This window comes from Dendrobates tinctorius, unplaced genomic scaffold, assembly GCF_039654945.1.
Source record: "Dendrobates tinctorius isolate UK_male_01 unplaced genomic scaffold, ASM3965494v1 ptg000202l, whole genome shotgun sequence".
NCBI lineage: Eukaryota > Metazoa > Chordata > Amphibia > Anura > Dendrobatidae > Dendrobates > Dendrobates tinctorius.
Window position 1 is genome coordinate 2,206,267 of NW_027361869.1, and position 22,716 is coordinate 2,228,982.

A 22,716-nucleotide genomic window follows, 5' to 3' on the forward strand; every position below is an offset into this window, starting at 1 on the left:
GCGTGGACGCGGGCGGGAGGACGTCTGGATCGCTGTGTGTGAAAGGTAAGTATCGTCCGCTGTATCGCTGCTGCATCGCTGTGAGATCTTCCTGTGTGGCAGCTCACTAGCGATCATTTAGCGATGCACCAGCAATCCTGACCGGGTCGTATCGCTGGTCGGATTGCTGGTGCATCGCTAAATGTAAAAGGGCCTTAAGGGTACCGTTACACTAAGCGATGCACCAGCGATCCCGACAACGATATCGATCGCTGATGCATCGCTAAGTGGTCGCTAGTGAGCTGCCACACAGGCAGATCTCACCAGCGACATAGCAGCGATCGGGGGTCGCTACTTGCCTCTCAGACGCGGCGATCCTGGCGTCCTCCCGCCCGCGTCCACGCGTCGCCGCCACAGGAAGCCCAGCAGGAAGCGCCCGACGAGAAATGGTCCAGGACGTTCTCGCGCGATCAGCGACAGACAGCGGGGGAGCCAGTCGGAGGTAAGTATCACATGTATTGATATCGCTAGCAATATCGCTGCTACGTCACAAAACCAGTGACGTTACAGCGATATTGCTAGCGATATCGCTATGTGTAACGGGCCCTTTACAAGGCAACAAGAAAAACACTATGAAAATAAGTGAAATAGAAATATACACAAAATGATATCCACATAGCATATCACACCATCACAGATCCCCGGTATGGAAGTCAGGGCAATTGCCTTAAAATACTCTGGTTCTGACCCCAGGCTCTCTTAAAGGGATCTCCTGTATGGAAGTTAGGGCAAATCCCTCAGCGCTCTGAATCTGACCCCAGGATTCTATTAAAAGGATCATTGGTATGGAAGTCAGGGCAAATCCACTCAGCGCTCTACGGTAGTTCTGATCCCAGGTTCTGTTAAAGGGATCCCCAGTACGGGAAGTGAGGGAAATCCACTCTGCGCTTTGGTACAGACCCCAGGCCTCTCTTAAAGGGATGATCCCAGCAAAGAGCAAACAGATGAACGGCATACTAGGGCACACAAATCACCACATTACCAGACGGAGTTATTTATCTGAAGTATTGCGGCATATAATTCAGTCAAAAAATGGAGGTGCTTGCATGAAAAAACATGAATATTTCAATGTGAAGCGAAAAAAGAAGAAATATGCAGCACTCACCGATATAGCTGAAAAACTCTGCGTCTTTATTTCACATTTATTCCATCAAATGTGTGGACATGCGGGACGTTAGAGGAATGCTAGGGGAGGGAGGTGCCGGACAACGGCCGTTTCGCAATTACTCGCTTCTACGGGTGACCCGTAGAAGCGAGTAATCGCAAAACGGGCCGTTGTCCGGCACCTCCCTCCCCTAGCATTCCCCTAACGTCCCGCATGTCCACACATTTGATGGAATTAATGTGAAATAAAGACGCAGAGTTTTTCAGCTATATCGGTGAGTGCTGCATATTTCTTCTTTTTTCGCTTCACTCTCTTAAAGGGATCTCCGGTATGGAAGTTAGGGTAAATCCTTCAGCGTTCTGATTCTCACCCCAGGCTTCTATTAAAGGGATCCCTGATATGGAAGTTAGGGCCATTCTACTCAGCGCTCTGGTTCTGACCCCATGCTGATAGGATGATGCAGGATATTAAGGGGAGTATTTCGGTGGCTCTGGATGACGGGATGATGTGGGATATTAGGGGTAGTAGTCCGGTGGCTATGGCTGACTGGATGATGTGGGATATTAGGAGTAGTTGTCCGGTGGCTATGACTGTCAGGATGATGTGGGATATTATGGGTAGTAGTCCGGCGGCTGTGAAGGGATGATGCGGGATATTAGGGGTAGTAGTCCGGTGGCTATGGCTGACGGGATGATGTGGGATATTCGTAGTCCGGTGGCTCTGGCTGACGGGACGATGTGGGATATTAGGGGTAGTAGTTCGGCGGCTGTGACGGGATGATGTGGGATATTAGGAGTAGTTTTCCGGTGGCTATGGCTGACAGGATGATGTGGGATATTAAGGGTAGTAGTCCGTTGGCTCTGGCTGACAGGATGATGTGGGATATTAGGGGTAGTAGTCCGGCGGCTGTGACGGGATGATGTGGGATATTAGGGGTAGTAGTCCGGTGGCTATGGCTGACGGGATGATGTGGGATATTAGTAGTCCGGTGGCTCTGGCTGACGGGACGATGTGGGATATTAGGGGTAGTAGTCCGGCTAGCTCTGGCTGACGGGATGATGAGGGATATTATAGTGAATGTGGCTATGCGGTGTGGGCGGGGCTATACACTCAGCTTTATATATATATATATATATATATATATATATATATATATATATATATATATATACAGTGGGGCAAAAAAGTATTTAGTCAGTCAGCAATAGTGCAAGTTCCACCACTTAAAAAGATGAGAGGCGTCTGTAATTTACATCATAGGTAGACCTCAACTATGGGAGACAAACTGAGAAAAAAAAATCCAGAAAATCACATTGTCTGTTTTTTTTTCATTTTATTTGCATATTATGGTGGAAAATAAGTATTTGGTCAGAAACAAGCAATCAAGATTTCTGGCTCTCACAGACCTGTAACAACTTCTTTAAGAGTCTCCTCTTTCCTCCACTCATTACCTGTAGTAATGGCACCTGTTTAAACTGGTTATCAGTATAAAAAGACACCTGTGCACACCCTCAAACAGTCTGACTCCAAACTCCACTATGGTGAAGACCAAAGAGCTGTCAAAGGACACCAGAAACAAAATTGTAGCCCTGCACCAGGCTGGGAAGACTGAATCTGCAATAGCCAACCAGCTTGGAGTGAAGAAATCAACTGTGGGAGCAATAATTAGAAAATGGAAGACATACAAGACCACTGATAATCTCCCTCTATCTGGTGCTCCACGCAAAATCCCACCCCGTGGGGTCAGAATGATCACAAGAACGGTGAGCAAAAATCCCAGAACCACGCGGGGGGACCTAGTGAATGAACTGCAGAGAGCTGGGACCAATGTAACAAGGCCTACCATAAGTAACACACTACGCCACCATGGACTCAGATCCTGCAGTGCCAGACGTGTCCCACTGCTTAAGCCTGTACATGTCCGGGCCCGTCTGAAGTTTGCTAGAGAGCATTTGGATGATCCAGAGGAGTTTTGGGAGAATGTCCTATGGTCTGATGAAACCAAACTGGAACTGTTTGGTAGAAACACAACTTGTCGTGTTTGGAGGAAAAAGAATACTGAGTTGCATCCATCAAACACCATACCTACTGTAAAGCATGGTGGTGGAAACATCATGCTTTGGGGCTGTTTCTCTGCAAAGGGGCCAGGACGACTGATCCGGGTACATGAAAGAATGAATGGGGTCATTTATCGTGAGATTTTGAGTGCAAACCTCCTTCCATCAGCAAGGGCATTGAATATGAAACGTGGCTGGGTCTTTCAACATGACAATGATCCAAAGCACACCGCCAGGGCAACGAAGGAGTGGCTTCGTAAGAAGCATTTCAAGGTCCTGGAGTGGCCTAGCCAGTCTCCAGATCTCAACCCTATAGAAAACCTTTGGAGGGAGTTGAAAGTCCGTGTTGCCAAGCGAAAAGCCAAAAACATCACTGCTCTAGAGGAGATCTGCATGGAGGAATGGGCCAACATACCAACAACAGTGTGTGGCAACCTTGTGAAGACTTACAGAAAACGTTTGACCTCTGTCATTGCCAACAAAGGATATATCACAAAGTTTTGAGATGAAATTTTGTTTCTGACCAAATACTTATTTTCCACCATAATATGCAAATAAAATGAAAAAAAAACAGACAATGTGATTTTCTGGATTTTTTTTTCTCAGTTTGTCTCCCATAGTTGAGGTCTACCTATGATGTAAATTACAGACGCCTCTCATCTTTTTAAGTGGTGGAACTTGCACTATTGCTGACTGACTAAATACTTTTTTGCCCCACTGTATATTTATAAAATCAATAAAATTTGTTATAACTAACCGTAGTTGGTTACTATGCCCGGGTAGCACCGGGCTCTTCAGCTAGTCTAACTATAATCCTACAAGTTTCCTGACTTTGTGCAAGTGTACCTCGAAGAATTAATTCTGCTCTGAAGGCAAAGCGCAGTCACACCTAATATGGATTTGAGTAAGATTTCTTTTTCTGTTTTGTTTTTTTGTTCATTCACTTTGCATTTTGCTAATTAATTCAAATAAATTTACAATTTCTATTTTTTTTTAAGCATTCTAACTTTGCAGCATTTTTACCACACCTGCCTAAAACGTTTGCACAGTACAGTATATAAATGACACAGTAATATATGTAAAAAAAATAATAAAATTTGTCCCGCATAAAAAAGACTCATGTAGTCACAGGACTGAAAAAATGGAAAAAGTATGGCTACTAAAAATAGGAGAGGCAAAAATTGAGGGGAAAAAATGTTTTCTCATTAAGGCCCTTTTATGCCTGGTTACTAAGGAGTTACTAAGGCATTGTCCAGGATAAGTGACAAATTTAATAGGGTATTTTTTTTTTAATTTTACAACATTTGAAATGGACAACACATGGATACAAGACGAATGGCATCTGTGTGCTGTCCATTTGAAATGCGGATCCTATCATTAGAAATGGTGAGCTTGGTTGGCACATTGGATCAAATTTGGACAAGTTTCTTTTTTTTTAACTAATCCACAAAAAAGGGGACATGTCGAAAGGCCCACAGACTTTACTGCCAATTTTGCAAGTTTTCCCACCTACAAAGAATGGAGAGGTCTGCAATTTTTATCTTGGGAACACTTCACCTGTGAGAGAGAATCTAAAAATAAAATCCAGAAAATCACTTTGCATGATTTTGACATAATTAAACTGCATTTTATTGCATGACATAAGTATTTGATCACCAACCAACTAACAAGAATTCTGGCTATCACAGAGCTGTTAGTTTTTCTTTAAGAAGCCTCCTACTCTGCGCTCATTACATGTATTAAATGCACCGGTTTGAACTTGTTACCTGTATAAAAGACACCTGTCCACACACTCAATCACTCTCCAACCTCTCCACCATGGCCAAGACCAAAGAGCTGTCTAAGGACACTGGGGACAAAATTGTAGACCTGCACAAGGCTGGGATGGGCTACAGGACAATAGGCAAGCAGCTTGGTGAGAAGGCAACAACTTTTAGCAGATATATTCGAAAATGGAAGAAACACAAGATGACTGTCAATCTTCCTCGGTCTGGGGCTCCATGCAAGATCTCACCTTGTGGGGTAAGGATGATTCTGAGAAAGGTCAGGAATCAGCCCAGAAGTACACGGGAGGACCTGGTCAATGACCGGAAGAGAGCTGGGACCACAGTCTCAAATATTACCATTAGTAACTCACTACGCCGTCATGGATTAACATCCTGCAGGGCACGCAAGGTCCACTTGCACCTGCTAACACCAGCACATGTCAAGGCGCGTTTGAAGTTCGCCAATGACCATATGGATGATCTTGAGGAGGCACGGGTGAAGGTCATGTGGTCAGATGAGACCAAAATTTTGGTATCAACTCCACTCACTGTGTTTGGAAGAAGGATGAGTAGAACCCCAATAACACTGACCAAACCATGAAGCATGGTGGGGGAAACATCATTCTTTTTTTTCTTTTGCTTTTCTGCAAAGGCGCCAGGAAGACTGCACTGTATTTAAGGGTGGATGGATGGGGTCATCACTGTATTTAAGGGTTGATGGGTGGGGTCATGTATTGCGAGATTTTGGCAAACAACCTCCTTCCCCCAGTAAGAGCATTGAATATAGGCCGTGGCTGGGTCTTCCAGTATGACAATGACCCGAAACACATAGCCAGTACAACAGAAGAGTGAGAAGCATTTCAAGGTCCTGGAGTGGCCTAGCCAGTCTTCAGACTTGAACTCAGTAGAAAATCATTGGAGGGAGATGAAACTCCATGTTGCACAGTGACAACCCTGAAACCTGAAAGATCTGGAGAAGATCTGCATGGAGGCGTGGACCAAAATCCCTGCTGCAGTGTCTTGTAGTTCTTGACATACTTGGTCAAGAACTACAAGAAACATCTAACCTCTGTAATCGCAAACAAAGGTTTCTGTACCAAATATTAAGTTCTGTTTTTCTATTGTATTACATACTTATTTCATGCAAAGAAATGCAAATTAATTATGTAAAAATCATATAATGTGATTTTCTGCATTTTTTATCAGATTACATCTCTCACAGTTGAAGTGTACCTACGATAAAAATGACAGACCTCTCCATACTTTGTAGGTTGGAAAATTTACAAGATTGGCAGTGTACCAAATACTTATTTTCCTCACTGCACATCACATTGCTACGATGACGATACACCAGGCCAGCTAGTCAAAAAAAAGAGTCACAGATACCGGGAGGTTAGAGGTAGTTCTCAGGTCTCGGCAGTGGGACTAGGTCCAGCAAATCCATTTGCATCAACTCTAATAGATAGATGGTGAGACAGATAGATGGATAGACAGATAGACAGACAGATAGATAGATAAATAGACAGTCCTTTGATCTGCATTATTTATGCCACGTATTTGGAGAGTAAAATATGCAGCATTTTACAGTACCACCATAGTCAATGCGATTTCTGAAATCTATTGCATACACTTAGGGTGTGTGCACACGTTGCAGTTTTTGCTGCGGCTTTTTCCGCAGAGAATCCGCAGAGTAAAATATTCCTGCGGCCTCCTAGTATTTGTTCAGCAGATTTGATGCAGGTTCTAGTGTGTTTTGGCAGTGCAGGTGAGAGAGATAGAGAGAGAGATTTTATTTGTATGTCCTGGAATGTAGAATGCAGCTGTGGAAAATAAACCGCAGCGAATCTGAGCAGAAATTTCCGCAGCATGTGCACAGCGGATTTGGTTTTCCATAGGTTTACATGGTACTGTACACCGCATGGAAACTGCTGCGGATCCGCAGGACCAAAACCGCTGCGGATCCGCAGCAAAAACCGCAAAGTGTGCACACACCCTTAATTATTTTTTCCTCTATTACTCTGAGCCCTGCTTTTTTTGCCAAGAAGAAGACGCCGCTTGTGAATTCTTTCAGCGATTTTGCAGGGTTTTTAAATCCATTTATTTGAATGCAAGTAAAAATACTGCAAAAAAAATACACAGAAAACGGAGTCAAAAATGCGCATGATGGAAGCAGTGTTTTTCCTGCTAACACTCTGGTGCAGAAAACAAAATACTGCAAAAACCACACCTTTAAAGTCATGAATCTTTATACTTCTGGGTATAGGCGACGCTGTGTACACCCCCTGATAATAAAACATGCACTAACATCAGCCTGGATGGTAGTGAGGTGTTAAATGGATGGTGATGTGGGTGGCTTTACCTACTGACAACTAAACCTCCACCTGGACACTAGCACTTGCAGAGTGTATCCCGTGTCTCCCTTCCCCTCTCATTTCCAATCCCTTGGTCTTTTGAGAATTCCCCTTCTAAACTGTCTGTGCATCAAAAAAAAACCAAAAACACATCACTTCAAACTAAGCCCTCATCTCCCGCCTCTCCTAATTACAGATGCAGAAGGCACATAATTCCCAATTGTACCCCTATAAACACAAGACGGAAGGGTCTGTGTGAGCTCCCGTGGAAGACTGATCCTTGGATTTCAGACCACAAAGAGGAGGAGGGAGTCGAGGCAGAGAGAGAAATATATATACTGTTCAGGACAATGGATCTCTGTGGAGGAGTTAGGATCCTGGAGGTTCTAGGAGAGCCCGCAAGCTGCTCTTTTGACCTTCCTGCCCTACAGCAGGTGCACAAGTATTTGTCCCTTTATGTTAGCAGAATGCCGTCATTGCCGGACAGAATTCCCATTGCTCGCCCCCGTACCTGAATTTGTTGGGGCCTCCTCCAATATGCTCTCATTCAGATAATAGTCTAAATGGCCTGACAACACTTATTATACGAGCTGACAAGTGAGAACGCTTGGTAGACGAGACCCATGACGTTGTCAATGTCACCATAAGGCCTGCTTCTAGCTGCGTCACATTCACATGCAAATTACAAAAGCAGTTACATCAATTATAGGAGGCTTTTCACCTGTTCAATATTGGGGCCTTAAAGGGTTTTTCTGCTCTGGGCAATTACCTTTTATTAGAAAAATACCCAAAAGAAGCTGATTAACAGGGTGTCCCTGATACTGAAATCCTAAGCAATCAGCTGCAAACTATAAAAGAAGCAGGTGCTCTGCTTTTCTGCAGTGCCTCCGCAGGACAAATTAAGTATTACATGAGGTCTACAGAAATCAGACATTACTGACACATCCATAGGTTATGTCATAAATATCTAATAGCTGTGGGGGCCTCCTCAGGAGGTTTTCTGGCCACTATTCTGCAAGCCAAAATGATCAATGGTAGCCATGCTATGGAAAAATCCAAACAATCAAGCTTCCTATTTCTGTGATTTCCTTAGACTTCAATGGAGAGATCATTTTACACGTGTACCTCCTCTAGGACTTTACCGATAATTAGAATAGGGGGTTCTCTTGCCCTTTTTCTGCAAGCCAAAATGGTCAATGGCAGCCAAGTTATACTTTCTATTTCTGTGACACATATAGCAGAGAGAGCTTTTTACACGTCGTATTTTACAAGTGCCACCTCAACACTTGGTCTCCTATATGTGGCCAGGCTGGATTTTCTTTACCTGCTGCCTCAATAGATCAGGGTCCAAGAGATTGCCCCCCCCCATATATTATTACACATTCCTGCATCATCTCATTAAACGGTTTCTTAGTTATAGTGTACGTCTTTTCTACAAACCTGGAAGACTTCTGATGTAACATGGCATATATATTAAGCAACAAATAAAATAGCAGTATGTAGCGCTACAGCATGGAAACACACAATATACTGCTCCTGAAAATTAGAAAAATTGAGAATACTTTGCGCATAAATTGACTAATTCATGTGTACCCAGCAGCCATGATAAGGCGATTCTCGTTGCTGGGAACCTGCCTGTGTGAATCCTCTCTTGGGCTAAAGCCTACATTTATGTGGGAAGGTAGAGGAGTCACACAGGCAGCCGCTCCCAGCAACGATAACACAGGTCAACGAAAAAAAATTTTTTTTCTGGTGTCCAAAATATTTTAATGAATTTGGGGTATTTTTGGGGTGCTGATTCTGAATATGTCATCAGTTTTGCCAGATTGGCTCAAGTTTTTGAGATTTTTGGTATCTTATTTATAGCACTTGTTGGTAAATGCGACGCATCATCTCATTAATTTCTTTGGATTAGTACTTGAACTGAGCAGTTCTCAATATAGTTTTGTGTTAATTAGTGTTCTAAAAGTTTGTTCATAGCTTGATTTTTGCACTAACTTTATGTTGTTGTCTGTTTTCCAGTGAAAAGCATGAACTCATCATGAAGAAGTTGTCTTAACGATCCAGACTCATTCTGTTACATTTGTGGTGAATATACACTGCCAAAACATAGAAGAAACATAACACACTTCGTAAAAAAAGTGTATTTTGCCTATTTTGGGGTTATGCTTGGGGACCAAGACAAGTTTTGGGCACCACACATAGTGTGCAAAGCATGTATCGAATTATTACGAAAATGGAGCAAAGGACAAAGAAAAAGCTTCAAATTTGGTGTTCCAATGGTGTGGAGAGAGCCAAAAAATCATCATGATGACTGTTATTTATGGTAAACACAGGTACAGGCACATCTTCACAATGAGGGACAGGCCTTCTTGCAGATTCCATGTTACTCCCATTTTCGTTTCTTATGCTTATTGAATCCTTGCACTTGCACTGCACAGAAATAACAGTCATCATGATGATTTTTTGGCTCTCTCCACACCATTGGAACACCAAATTTGAAGCTTTTTCTTTGTCCTTTGCTCCATTTTCGTAATAATTCGATACATGCTTTGCACACTATGTGTGGTGCCCAAAACTTGTCTTGGTCCCCAAGCATAACCCCAAAATAGGCAAAATACACTTTTTTTACGAAGTGTGTTATGTTTCTTCTATGTTTTGGCAGTGTATATTCACCACAAATGTAACAGAATGAGTCTGGATCGTTAAGACAACTTCTTCATGATGAGTTCATGCTTTTCACTGGAAAACAGACAACAACATAAAGTTAGTGCAAAAATCAAGCTATGAACAAACTTTTAGAACACTAATTAACACAAAACTATATTGAGAACTGCTCAGTTCAAGTACTAATCCAAAGAAATTAATGAGATGATGCGTCGCATTTACCAACAAGTGCTATAAATAAGATACCAAAAATCTCAAAAACTTGAGCCAATCTGGCAAAACTGATGACATATTCAGAATCAGCACCCCAAAAATACCCTAAATTCGATGAAATATCTTTGGCACCAAAAATGCTGTTGACCAGTGTAATCGGCTTATCGTGGCTGCCAGGTACACATGAATTGGCCAATTTATGCACTAAGTATTCTCAATTTTTCTAATTTTCTAGAGCAATAAAAAATAAGTCTCCAAATTCTATAAGAAGAAAGCTATTTTCTATATATTGTAAAAAGAAAAAGTTGTCATATATATATATATATATATATATATATATATCTATATATATATATATATAGATAGATATATATATATATAAGAAACAATCAAGTGAAGTTATAGGCCCACCATGCTGGTGACATCAGGTTGCCTTCTGATTTCCGTCAGGTGCAGACCTGTCACGGAAACTTTGTGTGGATTCTAACCATCAATTATACTGCTTCATGACTATTGTTGAAGAGGACCCGTCACCAGTACAAAAGTGCACCCCTGAGTATCCCATTATTTTCTTTAAATCCACCATACAGTTCCAGAGATTTTTTTTAGTTATTTAGTGTTAATTTTTATGGTCTTTGCCAAAGGAGTGTTGCTCATTGGATTCTCACAGGCATGACCATGTGTGCCACACCCCCTTGATAAAGACTCTAAAAATAGGCAGTAAATAAAAATTCCCATGTCTCTGGAACCGTATGGCGGATTTAAAAAAAACAAACAAACCAAGGAACGGTGGGAATAAAATAAGAGCCAAACCTGGCCACTTTCAACCTGGTGACAGGTTCCCATCAAAGGTTTGTTCTCGATTCTTCTTCAGGAGGGCACTGCTCCACTAACTCCCAGCTCCCTGCATGCTGGGGAGCAGTGCGCTCCTGATTATTGATAGTTCAGGCAAGCAGACGCCACTTTCCTTATGCAGTATCAGACGAGCGCAGGATCACTGAAGCAGGCCGGACTCAGCAAACCAGTCACCACCTTCAATCAGCACTTGCAAACTCTAGAGCAAAGAGTTTGAAAGCCCTGCGCTCCTTGCTTAAGAGACCGGCCACCCCTGATACACTGCAGCAGTGGCTAGTAAACTAGGCAATAAGCAGTAAATAATTCAATTACATTCGATCAGTTCTTGAGAACAGGAAGGATTTTTTTGTTAACCGGCAAATTGCAAAGTTGTTTGTTTTTACAAGAACTTGGCAATTTTACACCCTTTTACAAAAGTGAGAAAATCCCCTCTAGGAGCCAATGTATAATGTTTTTATGGTGACTGTTTAAAGAACTTCTTCTGATGCGCTGTTTATTTATGGTGGTACGTCTGAAAAAGATTGCAGTGCTGTAGGTTGTAGAAACGCAATGCCCATACCGCTACTAACAGCTTTGGCCATCGGGCACTCATCGATGGTTTGGTTTAGTCTTTCACTGGCGGGATACAGATCTGCCTTTCTGCATGAACAGCACCGAAAAACAACCAAAGAATATCCAACAGGGTAGCGCAACCTTTTAATGGGTACCTGCTTTGGTCAGCATCTATCATGCTCATCTGTCCATACAAATAAATGTAACATAAATTTCTGCATATGGCTAATACACAGTTCTCAGATACTGTCCACAAAAGAGCTCGCAATTCTATTTTTTTTTTAATAATTCTCCAGAAGAAATGGAAATAAAGTGTCATTCAAGGTCACCAATGCTTAGATGCACGGAGTAATGCTAGAGCCTCCAGTGTGTCTTTGGTTCGCAGCCAGCGCTTTTAACCACTGAGCCAGCTTCTTTTTTTTTTCTCCCCATTGTAAATGATACCTGTTTATAAGAAGTTCCTGCAGTTCTGGTGTGTATCTGTCTGTGTGGGGCTTTTAGGAATGGATCTGGGGTCTATCTGTCTTTCGGGAGCTGTGATGAATAGACCTGGGGTGTATCTGTCTTGGAGGGGCTGTTTCCAGCAGTTCTGGGGTGTATCAGTCTGTAACTAGAAGGTTTGGCACAATGATCACATCATATTCCGTATATATAACTATGTTTAGTTTTACACTGGAAGTATTTTGACTTATTTTTTTAATCTCTGCTGGGCAACCTTTCAACTATGTGCTCTTAAAAGAAAAAGCGAGAGACGTCTGGCGCGTTTAACCCTCTCTCTGCAAAGGGATACATTTCCTTACACGAATAATCCTGACAATGCAAATGTGGAGTGCAACCCCCGAAGTGCTCCTCTGGCTTGAACCTACAAGTCTAAGTGGCACTAGATATCAGATATGTCTTGGCTCACGTGCAATGTTTTCAGGGTCTGCTGACAATCTAATGTCTAGTGTACCTTAAAGGGGTTGGAAAAAAAAATGGTATCTGGTACTGAAGAATTTGTGTGAATGGGACTAAGCTGCAATATTAGGCATGGTCCAGGAACAAGAGTGGACAAGGGCGATCTTGACTGGATTTATTGACCATCTAGAGGAGGGTTTCCCAAACTCCAGTCCTCACATCCCCCAAAAGGTCATGTTTTCAGAATTTGCCTAGTATTGCACAAGTGATGGAAGTTGTCATCAAGGCATCAGGAAATCTCTCACCTGTGCAATACTATGGAAATCCTGAAAACATGACCTGTGGGGGAAAGGGAGGACTGGAGTTTGGGAAACACTGGTCTAGAGTGTATTGGGGTCACCACAGGTTAAGGGAAAAGAAGACTGAAAAATGAGGATGAATGAACTCATGGAGATCAACATCCAACACTGCGGAGACACCATCACATGTTTCTCAACGCAGTAATTCTAGAGCAAAGCCCCCATTCCTTATGGGAAATATGTAAAAAATATGCAAAACACAAGCCGTGGAGACACCATCACATGTTTCTCAACGCAAGCAATGACTAGCCAGGTCTTTCCCCGGGAAGGAACAACCACGGGAAGGGCAGTCTAAAATGAAGGAAACCACCTATGCCAAAACATGGTATCCATCCACAGACAGCTGTTTCGGGGTATTGCCCCTCATCAGTGTGGAGTAGGAATCTGGCCAGTAGGAGCAATGCCTAGTAGAAGACTGTGAAAAATGAGGATGAATGAACTCATGGAGATCAACATCCAACACTGCGGAGACACCTTCACATGTTTCTCAACGCAGTAATTCTAGAGCAAAGCCCCCATTCCTTATGGGAAATATGTAAAAAATATGCAAAACACAAGCCGTGGAGACACCATCACATGTTTCTCAACGCAAGCAATGACTAGCCAGGTCTTTCCCCGGGAAGGAACAACCACGGGAAGGGCAGTCTAAAATGAAGGAAACCACCTATGCCAAAACATGGTATCCATCCACAGACAGCTGTTTCGGGGTATTGCCCCTCATCAGTGTGGAGTAGGAATCTGGCCAGTAGGAGCAATGCCTAGTAGAAGACTGTGAAAAATGAGGATGAATGAACTCATGAAGATCAACATCCAACACTGCGGAGACACCATCACATGTTTCTCAACGCAGTGATTCTAGAACAAAGCCCCCATCCCTTATGGGAAATATGTAAAAATATGCAAAACACAAGCCGCGGAGACACCATCACATTGGATGTTGATCTCCATGAGTTCATTCATCCTCAATTTTCACAGTCTTCTACTAGGCATTGCTCCTACTGGTCAGTTTCCTACTCCACACTGATGCGGGGCAATACCCGGAAACAGCTGTCTGTGGATGGATACCATGTTTTGGCATAGGTGGTTTCCTTCATTGGAGACTACCCTTCCTGTGGTTGTTCCTTCCCGGGGAAAGACCTGGCTAGTCATTGCAAGCATTGAGAAACATGTGATGGTGTCTCCGCGGCTTGTGCTTTGCATATTTTTTACATATTTCCCATAAGGGACGGGGGCTTTGCTCTAGAATCACTGCGTTGAGAAACATGTGATGGTGTCTGCGCAGTGTTGGATGTTGATCTCCATGAGTTCATTCATCCTCATTTTTCACAGTCTTCTACTAGGCATTGCTCCTACTGGCCAGTTTCCTACTCTACACTGATGAGGGGCAAAACCCCGAAACAGCTGTCTGTGGATGGATACCATGTTTTGGCATAGGTGGTTTCCTTCATTGGAGACTGCCCTTCCCGTGGTTGTTCCTTCCCGGGGAAAGACCTGGCTAGTCATTGCTTGCGAAGGGAAAAGAAGAGACGGCATGTTAGATTGTAGAATGCCCAATCGTAAATCCATAACGACATGTCCTTAGGATCAGACACTATTTATATAATGATACATGCTGTACAGAAAGTTCCCATTGGAGCTCAACAGTTCCCCATCTGTATGTCTATGGAGTATGGGGGGAAACCGAAGAATGCGGGGGAGAACCTACAAACTCCATACAGATGTTGTCCATGGTGGGACTTGAATCAAAGACCCCAGTGCTGCAAGGCTACAGTGCTAACCATCGAGCTGCTGTTCTGCCCATTAAAATTGAAGTCTCAATTCTGGATACCCCACAGATTAGATGTTTGACGGAGCTGTGACACTTATCCAACTGCACACTGTACACGTAGCAGAGGCCGTGATTGGTACGGTAGCAATGTTCCATTCACTATGGCTAAGCTGATCAGAGAGAGTGCCTAGAGTTAAACCATCTCTCATCTGATATGGATGGCCTATCTGGGGGCGCCCAGAGTCGGACCCTACAGATCCTAAAAATAGGGCATCAATATTATGCTCCCCAACAATTTACAAGTATGGAGACTTTTTTTGCTATCATCATAAAACCAGCTGTACAATGCTATTCCAATAGACTTTTCATCTGTGAATGTAGGTAAGGATTTCACTTAAACAATTGTTGAGCTGTTCAGCGATACATGATATTTATTGGGGGATTCTTCTGGTTTTGGAAGGAAGTGCCACATTAAAATATGAAGACAGTCTGACTCTTGTCCTACGACTCTGAATGGTTTAGAGAAGCAGGTTGAAGTTAGGCTGCACTTACACATTCATGTGACACGTCGATGTGCTGTCCGTTTTTTTCTCGGACATGCACTGACCCATAGAGTTTCATTGATCCATACACCCATCCGTTTTATAAATGGGTCCGCGAGACTCAGATCATGTCCTATTCTGATCTGATTTTGGCATTTATGTTTATGTGGGTTGATATAAAACCGATGAAACACCAAAGACAGACTTTGTACGCATCAGCGTTCCTTTTGCGTTTCGTTGTTAAAGAGTTTATAGATTAAAAAAAAAAGTTCAAACTGTCTACCTGCTAAAAAAAATGGATGCAACTAAAAAAAAAATGATCCGTTCGTCTCGGATGGAAAGACTCACACGGATGTTTTATTTACACATCCTTCTATCATTGATCAAGCACGGACTGAGATGCACAGACTGTCTACAGGTCTCCTGACCAGAAGCTTACAGCCTCATATATATCTAAGACACATGGATGTATGATTGCGGCACTAGGGTTGGAGTCTACAACCTTATACAGTTTTCTTTTAAGTAGATGTATATAGCTAAAATTACAAACATTATCTGATATACTAATAAACCTTTCATTTTCTTGCTGTAGGCTGCAGTGATTTCTTCTGAAGATGCTTCATCTGTTATTCGTTTTCTCCTTTCTTCCTGTGCTGCTTCATTCGGCGGCGGCACCTTTTTCTGGGCAGCAGCAACATCCAATCCCAGATCCCTGCTATGATGAGCATGGCCTTCCCCGTCGATGTGTGCCGGAGTTTGTTAACGCAGCCTTTGGAAAAGAAGTCCAAACCACCAGCACTTGTGGACGTCCGGCCACCCGCACGTGTGATGTTTCTGATCCGAAGAAAGCTCACCCGGCCACCCATCTAACTGACCTTAACTCAGCTGGGAACATGACATGCTGGAGGTCAGAGAGTTTCCCACGTCATTCACCACAAAATGTCAGTCTAACCCTTTCACTGGGAAAGAAGTTTGAGGTAACTTATGTCAGTCTCCAATTCTGTTCTCCACGTCCCGAGTCCGTGGCTATTTTCAAGTCTATGGATTATGGTAAGACTTGGGTTGCTTATCAGTATTATTCATCCCAGTGCCGTCGGCTTTATGGGAAACCAAGCCGTGCTAGTGTCACCAAGCAAAACGAGCAAGAGGCACTGTGCACAGACGGGCACACAGATCTTTATCCACTCACTGGGGGACTTATCGCATTTAGCACCTTAGATGGAAGACCCTCAGCTCAAGATTTTGACAATAGTCCTGTGCTCCAGGACTGGGTGACTGCTACTGATATCCGTGTGGTCTTCAGCCGTCCTCACCTCCAAGGGAACAGGGATTCTGAGTTATCGGATGACGGTCCGGGTTTCTTTTACTCCGTTGGAGAGTTTCAAGTGGGAGGCAGGTGCAAGTGCAATGGACATGCCTCTCGCTGCGGCAAAGATAAAGAAGGACGGTTAATTTGTGACTGCAAGCACAATACGGAAGGACCGGAATGTGATCGATGCAAGGCGTTCCATTATGATCGACCATGGCAGAGGGCCAATGCCCGTGAAGCCAACGAGTGCATGGGTAAGTGTCTGATGGAAATGCAAATACAGATTCCTTGTTTTCAAACCCTTTTGTTTTTGTTTTCACTTTGCTCCCCCAAGAGCTGACTCGAATATTTGAGTTACACAGATAGAAAACTTTAAAAAGTCAAGATTTTATAAGACACGAGAAGATAAATATTGCCATGAAGGGAATAATGGATTTATGAATCATGGTCTACAATAACTGTAATTACAAATATCGAGACTACTTTTCGTCCACATGTTCATCACTTAGAAACCAATCTTTGGTCACCGAAAAAGGAATTAAATTTGTGAACACGAGTTTACAAAAAAAAACCAGGGAAATATTTAATTCAGTTTTACACACCCACTGCGAGCTAGCCATACCGTACAGAAATAAAAGGGCTAGGAACAGGAGAACACCGATGTGGCTAAATAAGGATGTAAAAAGGGCAATAAATAACAAGAACAAGGCATTCAGGAAGCTAAAACAAGAAGGCAATGAAGAAGCATTAAAAAGTTATAGAGAAAAAAATAAAATGTGTAAAAAACAAATACATTTAGCAAAAGTGGAAACTGAGAGACTCATTGCTAAGGAAAGTAAAACAAACCCCAAACAATTCTTTAATTATATAAACAGTAAAAAGATTAAAATTGATGGTGTCGGCCCGTTAAAGAACAATGAGGGTGAAATCAAAGAGATCGATGTAGGAAAAGCAAATGTTTTAAATACTTTTTTCTCAACAGCGTTCACACAGGAAAAGGATTTGCCAGGGGAAATGCAGAGTGATAATGTAAACTCCCCATTAAGTATTACCTGCCTAACCCAGGAAGAAGTGCAGAACCGCCTTAGTAAGATTAAAATTGACAAATCACCAGGCCCTGATGGCATTCACCCTCGGGTATTAAGGGAGTTAAGTAATGTGATAGGCAGGCCTCTATTCCTTATATATAAAGACTCTATAGAAACGGTCTGTTCCTTTTGATTGGCGGCAAGCAAATGTGGTACCAATATTCAAAAAGGGGTGTAAAAGGGAACCTGGAAACTATAGGCCGGTAAGCTTAACATCTGTTGTGGGTAACATTTTTGAAGGGTTTCTAAGGGATACCATTATGGAATATCTCAATGTTAATAAATGTTTAACTCCATATCAACATGGATTTATGAAGGATCGCTCCTGTCAGACTAACCTGATCAGCTTTTATGAGGATGTAAGCTCTCAAATGGACCAAGGAGAATCATTGGATGTCATTTATCTCAACTTCTCTAAAGCATTTGACACTGTCCCACGTAAAAGATTGGTAAGTAAGATGAGAAAGCTTGTGCTAGGGGAAAATGTGTGTAGATGGGTAGGTAGCTGGCTTAGTGATAGAAAACAAAGAGTGGTTATTAATGGGGCATACTCAGATTGGGCCAGGGTTACTAGTGGGGTACCACAGGGTTCTGTATTGGGCCCCCTACTATTTAATATATTTATTAATGATCTAATGGATGGCTTACACAGTAAAATATCAGTATTTTCAGATGATACAAAACTATGTAAGGTAGTTAACACAAAGGAGGACAGTTTGCAACTACAGACAGATTTGAGTAAATTGGAGAATTGGGCTGAAAAATGGCAAATGAGGTTTAACAGATAAGTGTAAGGTTATGCACATGGGAAGGAGAAACAGATGCTGCAATTACTTACTAAATGGGAAACTTGTGACGTTATAGCAATATTGCTACCGATATCGCTGTGTCTGATACTTACCTCCGACCCGCTCCTCCGCTGGTTATCGCTGATCGCGCGAGAACGTCCTGGACCGTTTCTCGTCGTCAGCTTCCTGCGGCGCTTCCTGTGGAGAGACGAGCGACGAGCCGGGTGGGAGGACGTCAGGAACGCCTAGTGTGACAGGTAAGTAGCGATCCCCGTCGCCAGCGATGTCGCTGGTGAGATCTGCCTGTGTGGCAGCTCACTAGTGACCACTTAGCGATGCACCAGCGATCCTGACCACGTCATATCGCTGGTCGGGATCGCTGGTGCATCGCTAAGTGTGACAGTACCTTTAGGCATCTTTGTCAATAAGAAGCTAAATTGGAGTGCCCAGTGTCAGGCAGCTGCCACCAAAGCAAATAGGGTCATGGGATGCATTAGAAGAGGTCTGGGGACACGAGAGATGAAAACATAATTCTCCCTCTGTACAAATCACTCTTCAGACCACACTTGGAGTATTGTGTGCAATTTTGGACGCCGGTGCTCAAGAAAGACATTACTGAACTTGAAAGGGTTCAAAGGCGGGCTACTAAAATGATAAATGGAGTTGGTTCACTACAATACCCAGAAAGGTTATCAAAATTAGGTCTGTTTACTCTAGAAAAGAGAAGACTTAGGGGAGACTTAATATATATGTACAAGTATATCAGAGGGCAATACAGAGATCTCTCCAATGAACTGTTTGTACCAAGGACTGTGACAAGAACAAGGGGGCATTCTCTTCGTTTGGAGGAAAGACAATTTCTGCACCAGCATAGAAGAGGGTTCTTCACAGTAAGAGCAGTGAGGCTCTGGAATTCTCTTCCTGAGGAAGTGGTGATGGCCAACTCACTGAATGAATTTAAGAAAGGAATGGATGCTTTCAGGGGTGGATTAAGGGTAGCCAGGGCCCGGGGCAGTTCAGACTCTGTGGGCCCCCCTCGTCACGTGACGGGGGTCACGAATCGTAGAGCCACACTCTACATAGAGAATAATGGGGCCTCCAGCACCGACCTCCACCCGCAGAGCCACACTCTACATAGAGAATGGGGCCTCCAGCACCGACCTCCACCCGCAGAGCCACACTCTACATAGAGAATAATGGGGCCTCCAGCACCGACCTCCACCCGCAGAGCCGCACTCCACATAGAGAATAATGGAGCCTCCAGCACCGACCTCCACCCGCAGAGCCACACTCCACAAAGAGAATAATGGAGCCTCCAGCACCGACCTCCACCCGCAGAGCCACACTCCACATAGAGAATAATGGAGCCTCCAGCACCGACCTCCACCCGCAGAGCCACACTCCACATAGAGAATAATGGAGCCTCCAGCACCGACCTCCACCCGCAGAGCCGCACTCCACATACATGGCTGCTCTCAGTGCTCTGTGCTGGGCGCACAGGACCTGTGATGAGGTCACAGGAGGGGAGGAGACAGGGGTCACATGATCGCAGGCCCTGATACCTTACCTCCTGTGATCTCATAGAATCATAGAATCATAGAATCGTAGAGTTGGAAGGGACCTCCTGGGCCATCTGGTCCAACCCCCTGCTCAAAGCAGGATTCGCTAAATCATCCCAGTCAGATGTCTGTCCAGCCTCTGTTTGAAGACTTCCATTGAAGGAGAACTCACCACTTCTCGTGGCAGCCTGTTCCACTCATTGATCACTCTAACTGTCAAAAAGTTTTTTCTAATATCTAATCTGTGTCTCTTCCCATTCAGTTTCATCCCATTGCTTCTAGTCTTTCCTTGTGCAAATGAGAATAAAGTTGATCCTTCTACAATGTGACAGCCCTTTAGATATTTGTAGACAGCTATTAAGTCTCCTCTCAGTCTTCTCTTTTGCAAACTAAACATTCCCAAATCCTGCAACCTTTCCTCATAAGACAGGGTTTGCAGACCGGTCACCATTCTGGTCGCTCTTTTCTGAACTTGCTCCAGTTTGTTGATGTCTTTTTTAAAATGTGGTGCCCAAAACTGGACACAATATTCCAGATGAGGTCTGACCAAAGAGGAGTAGAGGGAAATAATGACTTCACGTGATCTAGACTGTATGCTTCTGTTAATACATCCTAGAATTGCATTTGCCTTTTTTGCTGCTGCATCACACTGTTGACTCATATTCAGTCTGTGATCTATGAGTATACCCAAGTCTTTTTCACATGTGCTGTCACTTAGCCCTATTCCTCCCATTCTATATATGCTTTTTCCATTTTTATTGCCCAGATGTAGTACTTTGCATTTCTCCCTGTTAAAAACCATTCTGTTAGTTGCTGCCCACTTCTCCAGTTTATTTAAATCTTTTTGAATCCTATCTCTCTCTTCTCTAGTATTAGCTATCCCTCCTAGCTTTGTGTCATCAGCAAATTTAATCAGTTTACCCTCAATTCCTTCATCTAAATCGTTGATAAAGATGTTGAACAATACAGGGCCCAGGACAGAGCCCTGTGGTACCCCACTTGAGACATTCTTCCAACTGGATGTGCAGCCATTTACGACCACTCTTTGGGTCCGATCACTAAGCCAGTTATGAATCCACCTAACAGTTGCCTTGTCCATTCCATACTTAGTTATTTTTTCAATAAGGATTGTATGAGAGACTTTGTCAAATGCTTTGCTGAAGTCAAGATATACTATATCTACAGCATTTCCTTGATCCACCCAATCAGTAATACCGTCATAGAAGGAAATTAAATTAGTCTGACATGACTTATTAGTTACAAACCCATGCTGACTCTGTTTAATCACTTCATTCTTATCCAGGTATTGACATACATGTTGTTTAATAATTTGTTCAAAGATCTTTCCTGGTATAGAAGTCAGACTCACCGGCCTATAGTTGCCTGGGTCCACCTTCTTCCCCTTTTTGAAGATAGGAACAACATTTGCTCTTCTCCAGTCTTCTGGCACTTCTCCTGTTCTCCAAGAATTTTCAAAGATTATGGAGAGGGGTTCAAAAATTTCTTCTGCTATCTCCTTCAGTACTCTGGGGTGTAATTCATCTGGACCTGGAGACTTGAATTCATTTAGGTTAGCTAAGTGTTTCCTCACTATCTTTCTGTTTATAGATATCCTGGATTCTTCTATTCCCTTAATAGGACAGTGAATAACAGTTGATGTTACATTTCCTTTCTGAGAGAAAACAGATGCAAAATAGGAATTTAAAAGTTCAGCCTTCTCAACATCCTGTCTTACCATTTCATCATTTTCATCCTGTAAAAATCCTATAGCATCTTTGACTTTTCTTTTACTTTTGACATATCCCCAAAATCCTTTATTATTGCTTTTGACATCTCTTGCAAGCCTCAATTCATTTTCAGCTTTAGCTAATCTGATTTGTGCCCTGCAGGTTCTGCAGACAGCATTATATTCTTCTTTAGATATGCCTCCCTCTTTCCATTTTATAAACATTTTTTTCTTCCTTTTTAGCATGTGCTTAAGTTCTGTGTTCATCCATCCTGGTTTCCTTAAATGCTTCCTATTCTTCCCTCTTTTCGGAATTGTTAACAACTGTGCTTTGAGAATTTCATTTTTCAAGATTTCCCATCCTTCCTGGACATTTTTGTCTTTAAGGATATCCAGCCATTGGATCCCTCCAATTCTCTTTCTGAATCCCTTAAAATCTGCCTTTCTGAAATCTAACCTTGACATCTGAGTCTTCACAGGTCTTCCGCCTCTAGTTATCCAAAATTCTAAAATAGCATGGTCGCTACCTCCTAGGGTCCCAGCCACTTTTACCTCCTCAACCATTTCCTCCCTGTTTATAAGAATTAGATCCAAGGTAGCAGTTCCCCTTGTTTTCTCCCTTACCTTTTGGAAGATAAAGTTGTCAGCAAGAGAGGATAAGAATTTCCTTGACCTGTTAGTTTTGCCTGAGAGAGATTCCCAACAAATGTCTGGATAGTTGAAATCTCCCATGACAACTATGTCATATTTTTTGGAGAACTTGGCCATTTGATGCATAAAGAGTTCATCCATATCTTCAGCTTGCACAGGTGGCCTGTAGTAAATGCCTACAATGGTGTCCTTTCCATTGTTCTGTCCTTGTATTCTTACCCAAACAGTTTCCACAGAACTCCCAGTCTCTGAAGCTTCAATCTCTGTGCAGATATACGCGTTTCTAACATACAATGCGACACCCCCTCCTCGTTTATCAAGTCTGTTTCTTGCAAATAAGTTGTATCCTTCTAGTCTTGTATTCCAATCATGTGTATTGTCCCACCAAGTTTCAGTGATTCCAATGACATCATATTTCTTTTCC

At 42.9% G+C, this 22,716-nt stretch overlaps 1 protein-coding gene across 1 annotated transcript in view; it reads left to right on the top strand.

The window, feature by feature from the left end:
• NTN3 (netrin 3) overlaps positions 1-22,716 on the top strand; it is a 97,157-nt gene that overhangs the window by 25,186 nt on the left and 49,255 nt on the right. The window contains exon 2 of the mRNA XM_073553584.1: positions 15,764-16,734. Coding sequence (XP_073409685.1) covers positions 15,786-16,734 — 949 coding nt within the window. The 5' untranslated portion in view covers positions 15,764-15,785. The remainder of the gene's footprint in view (positions 1-15,763; positions 16,735-22,716) is intronic.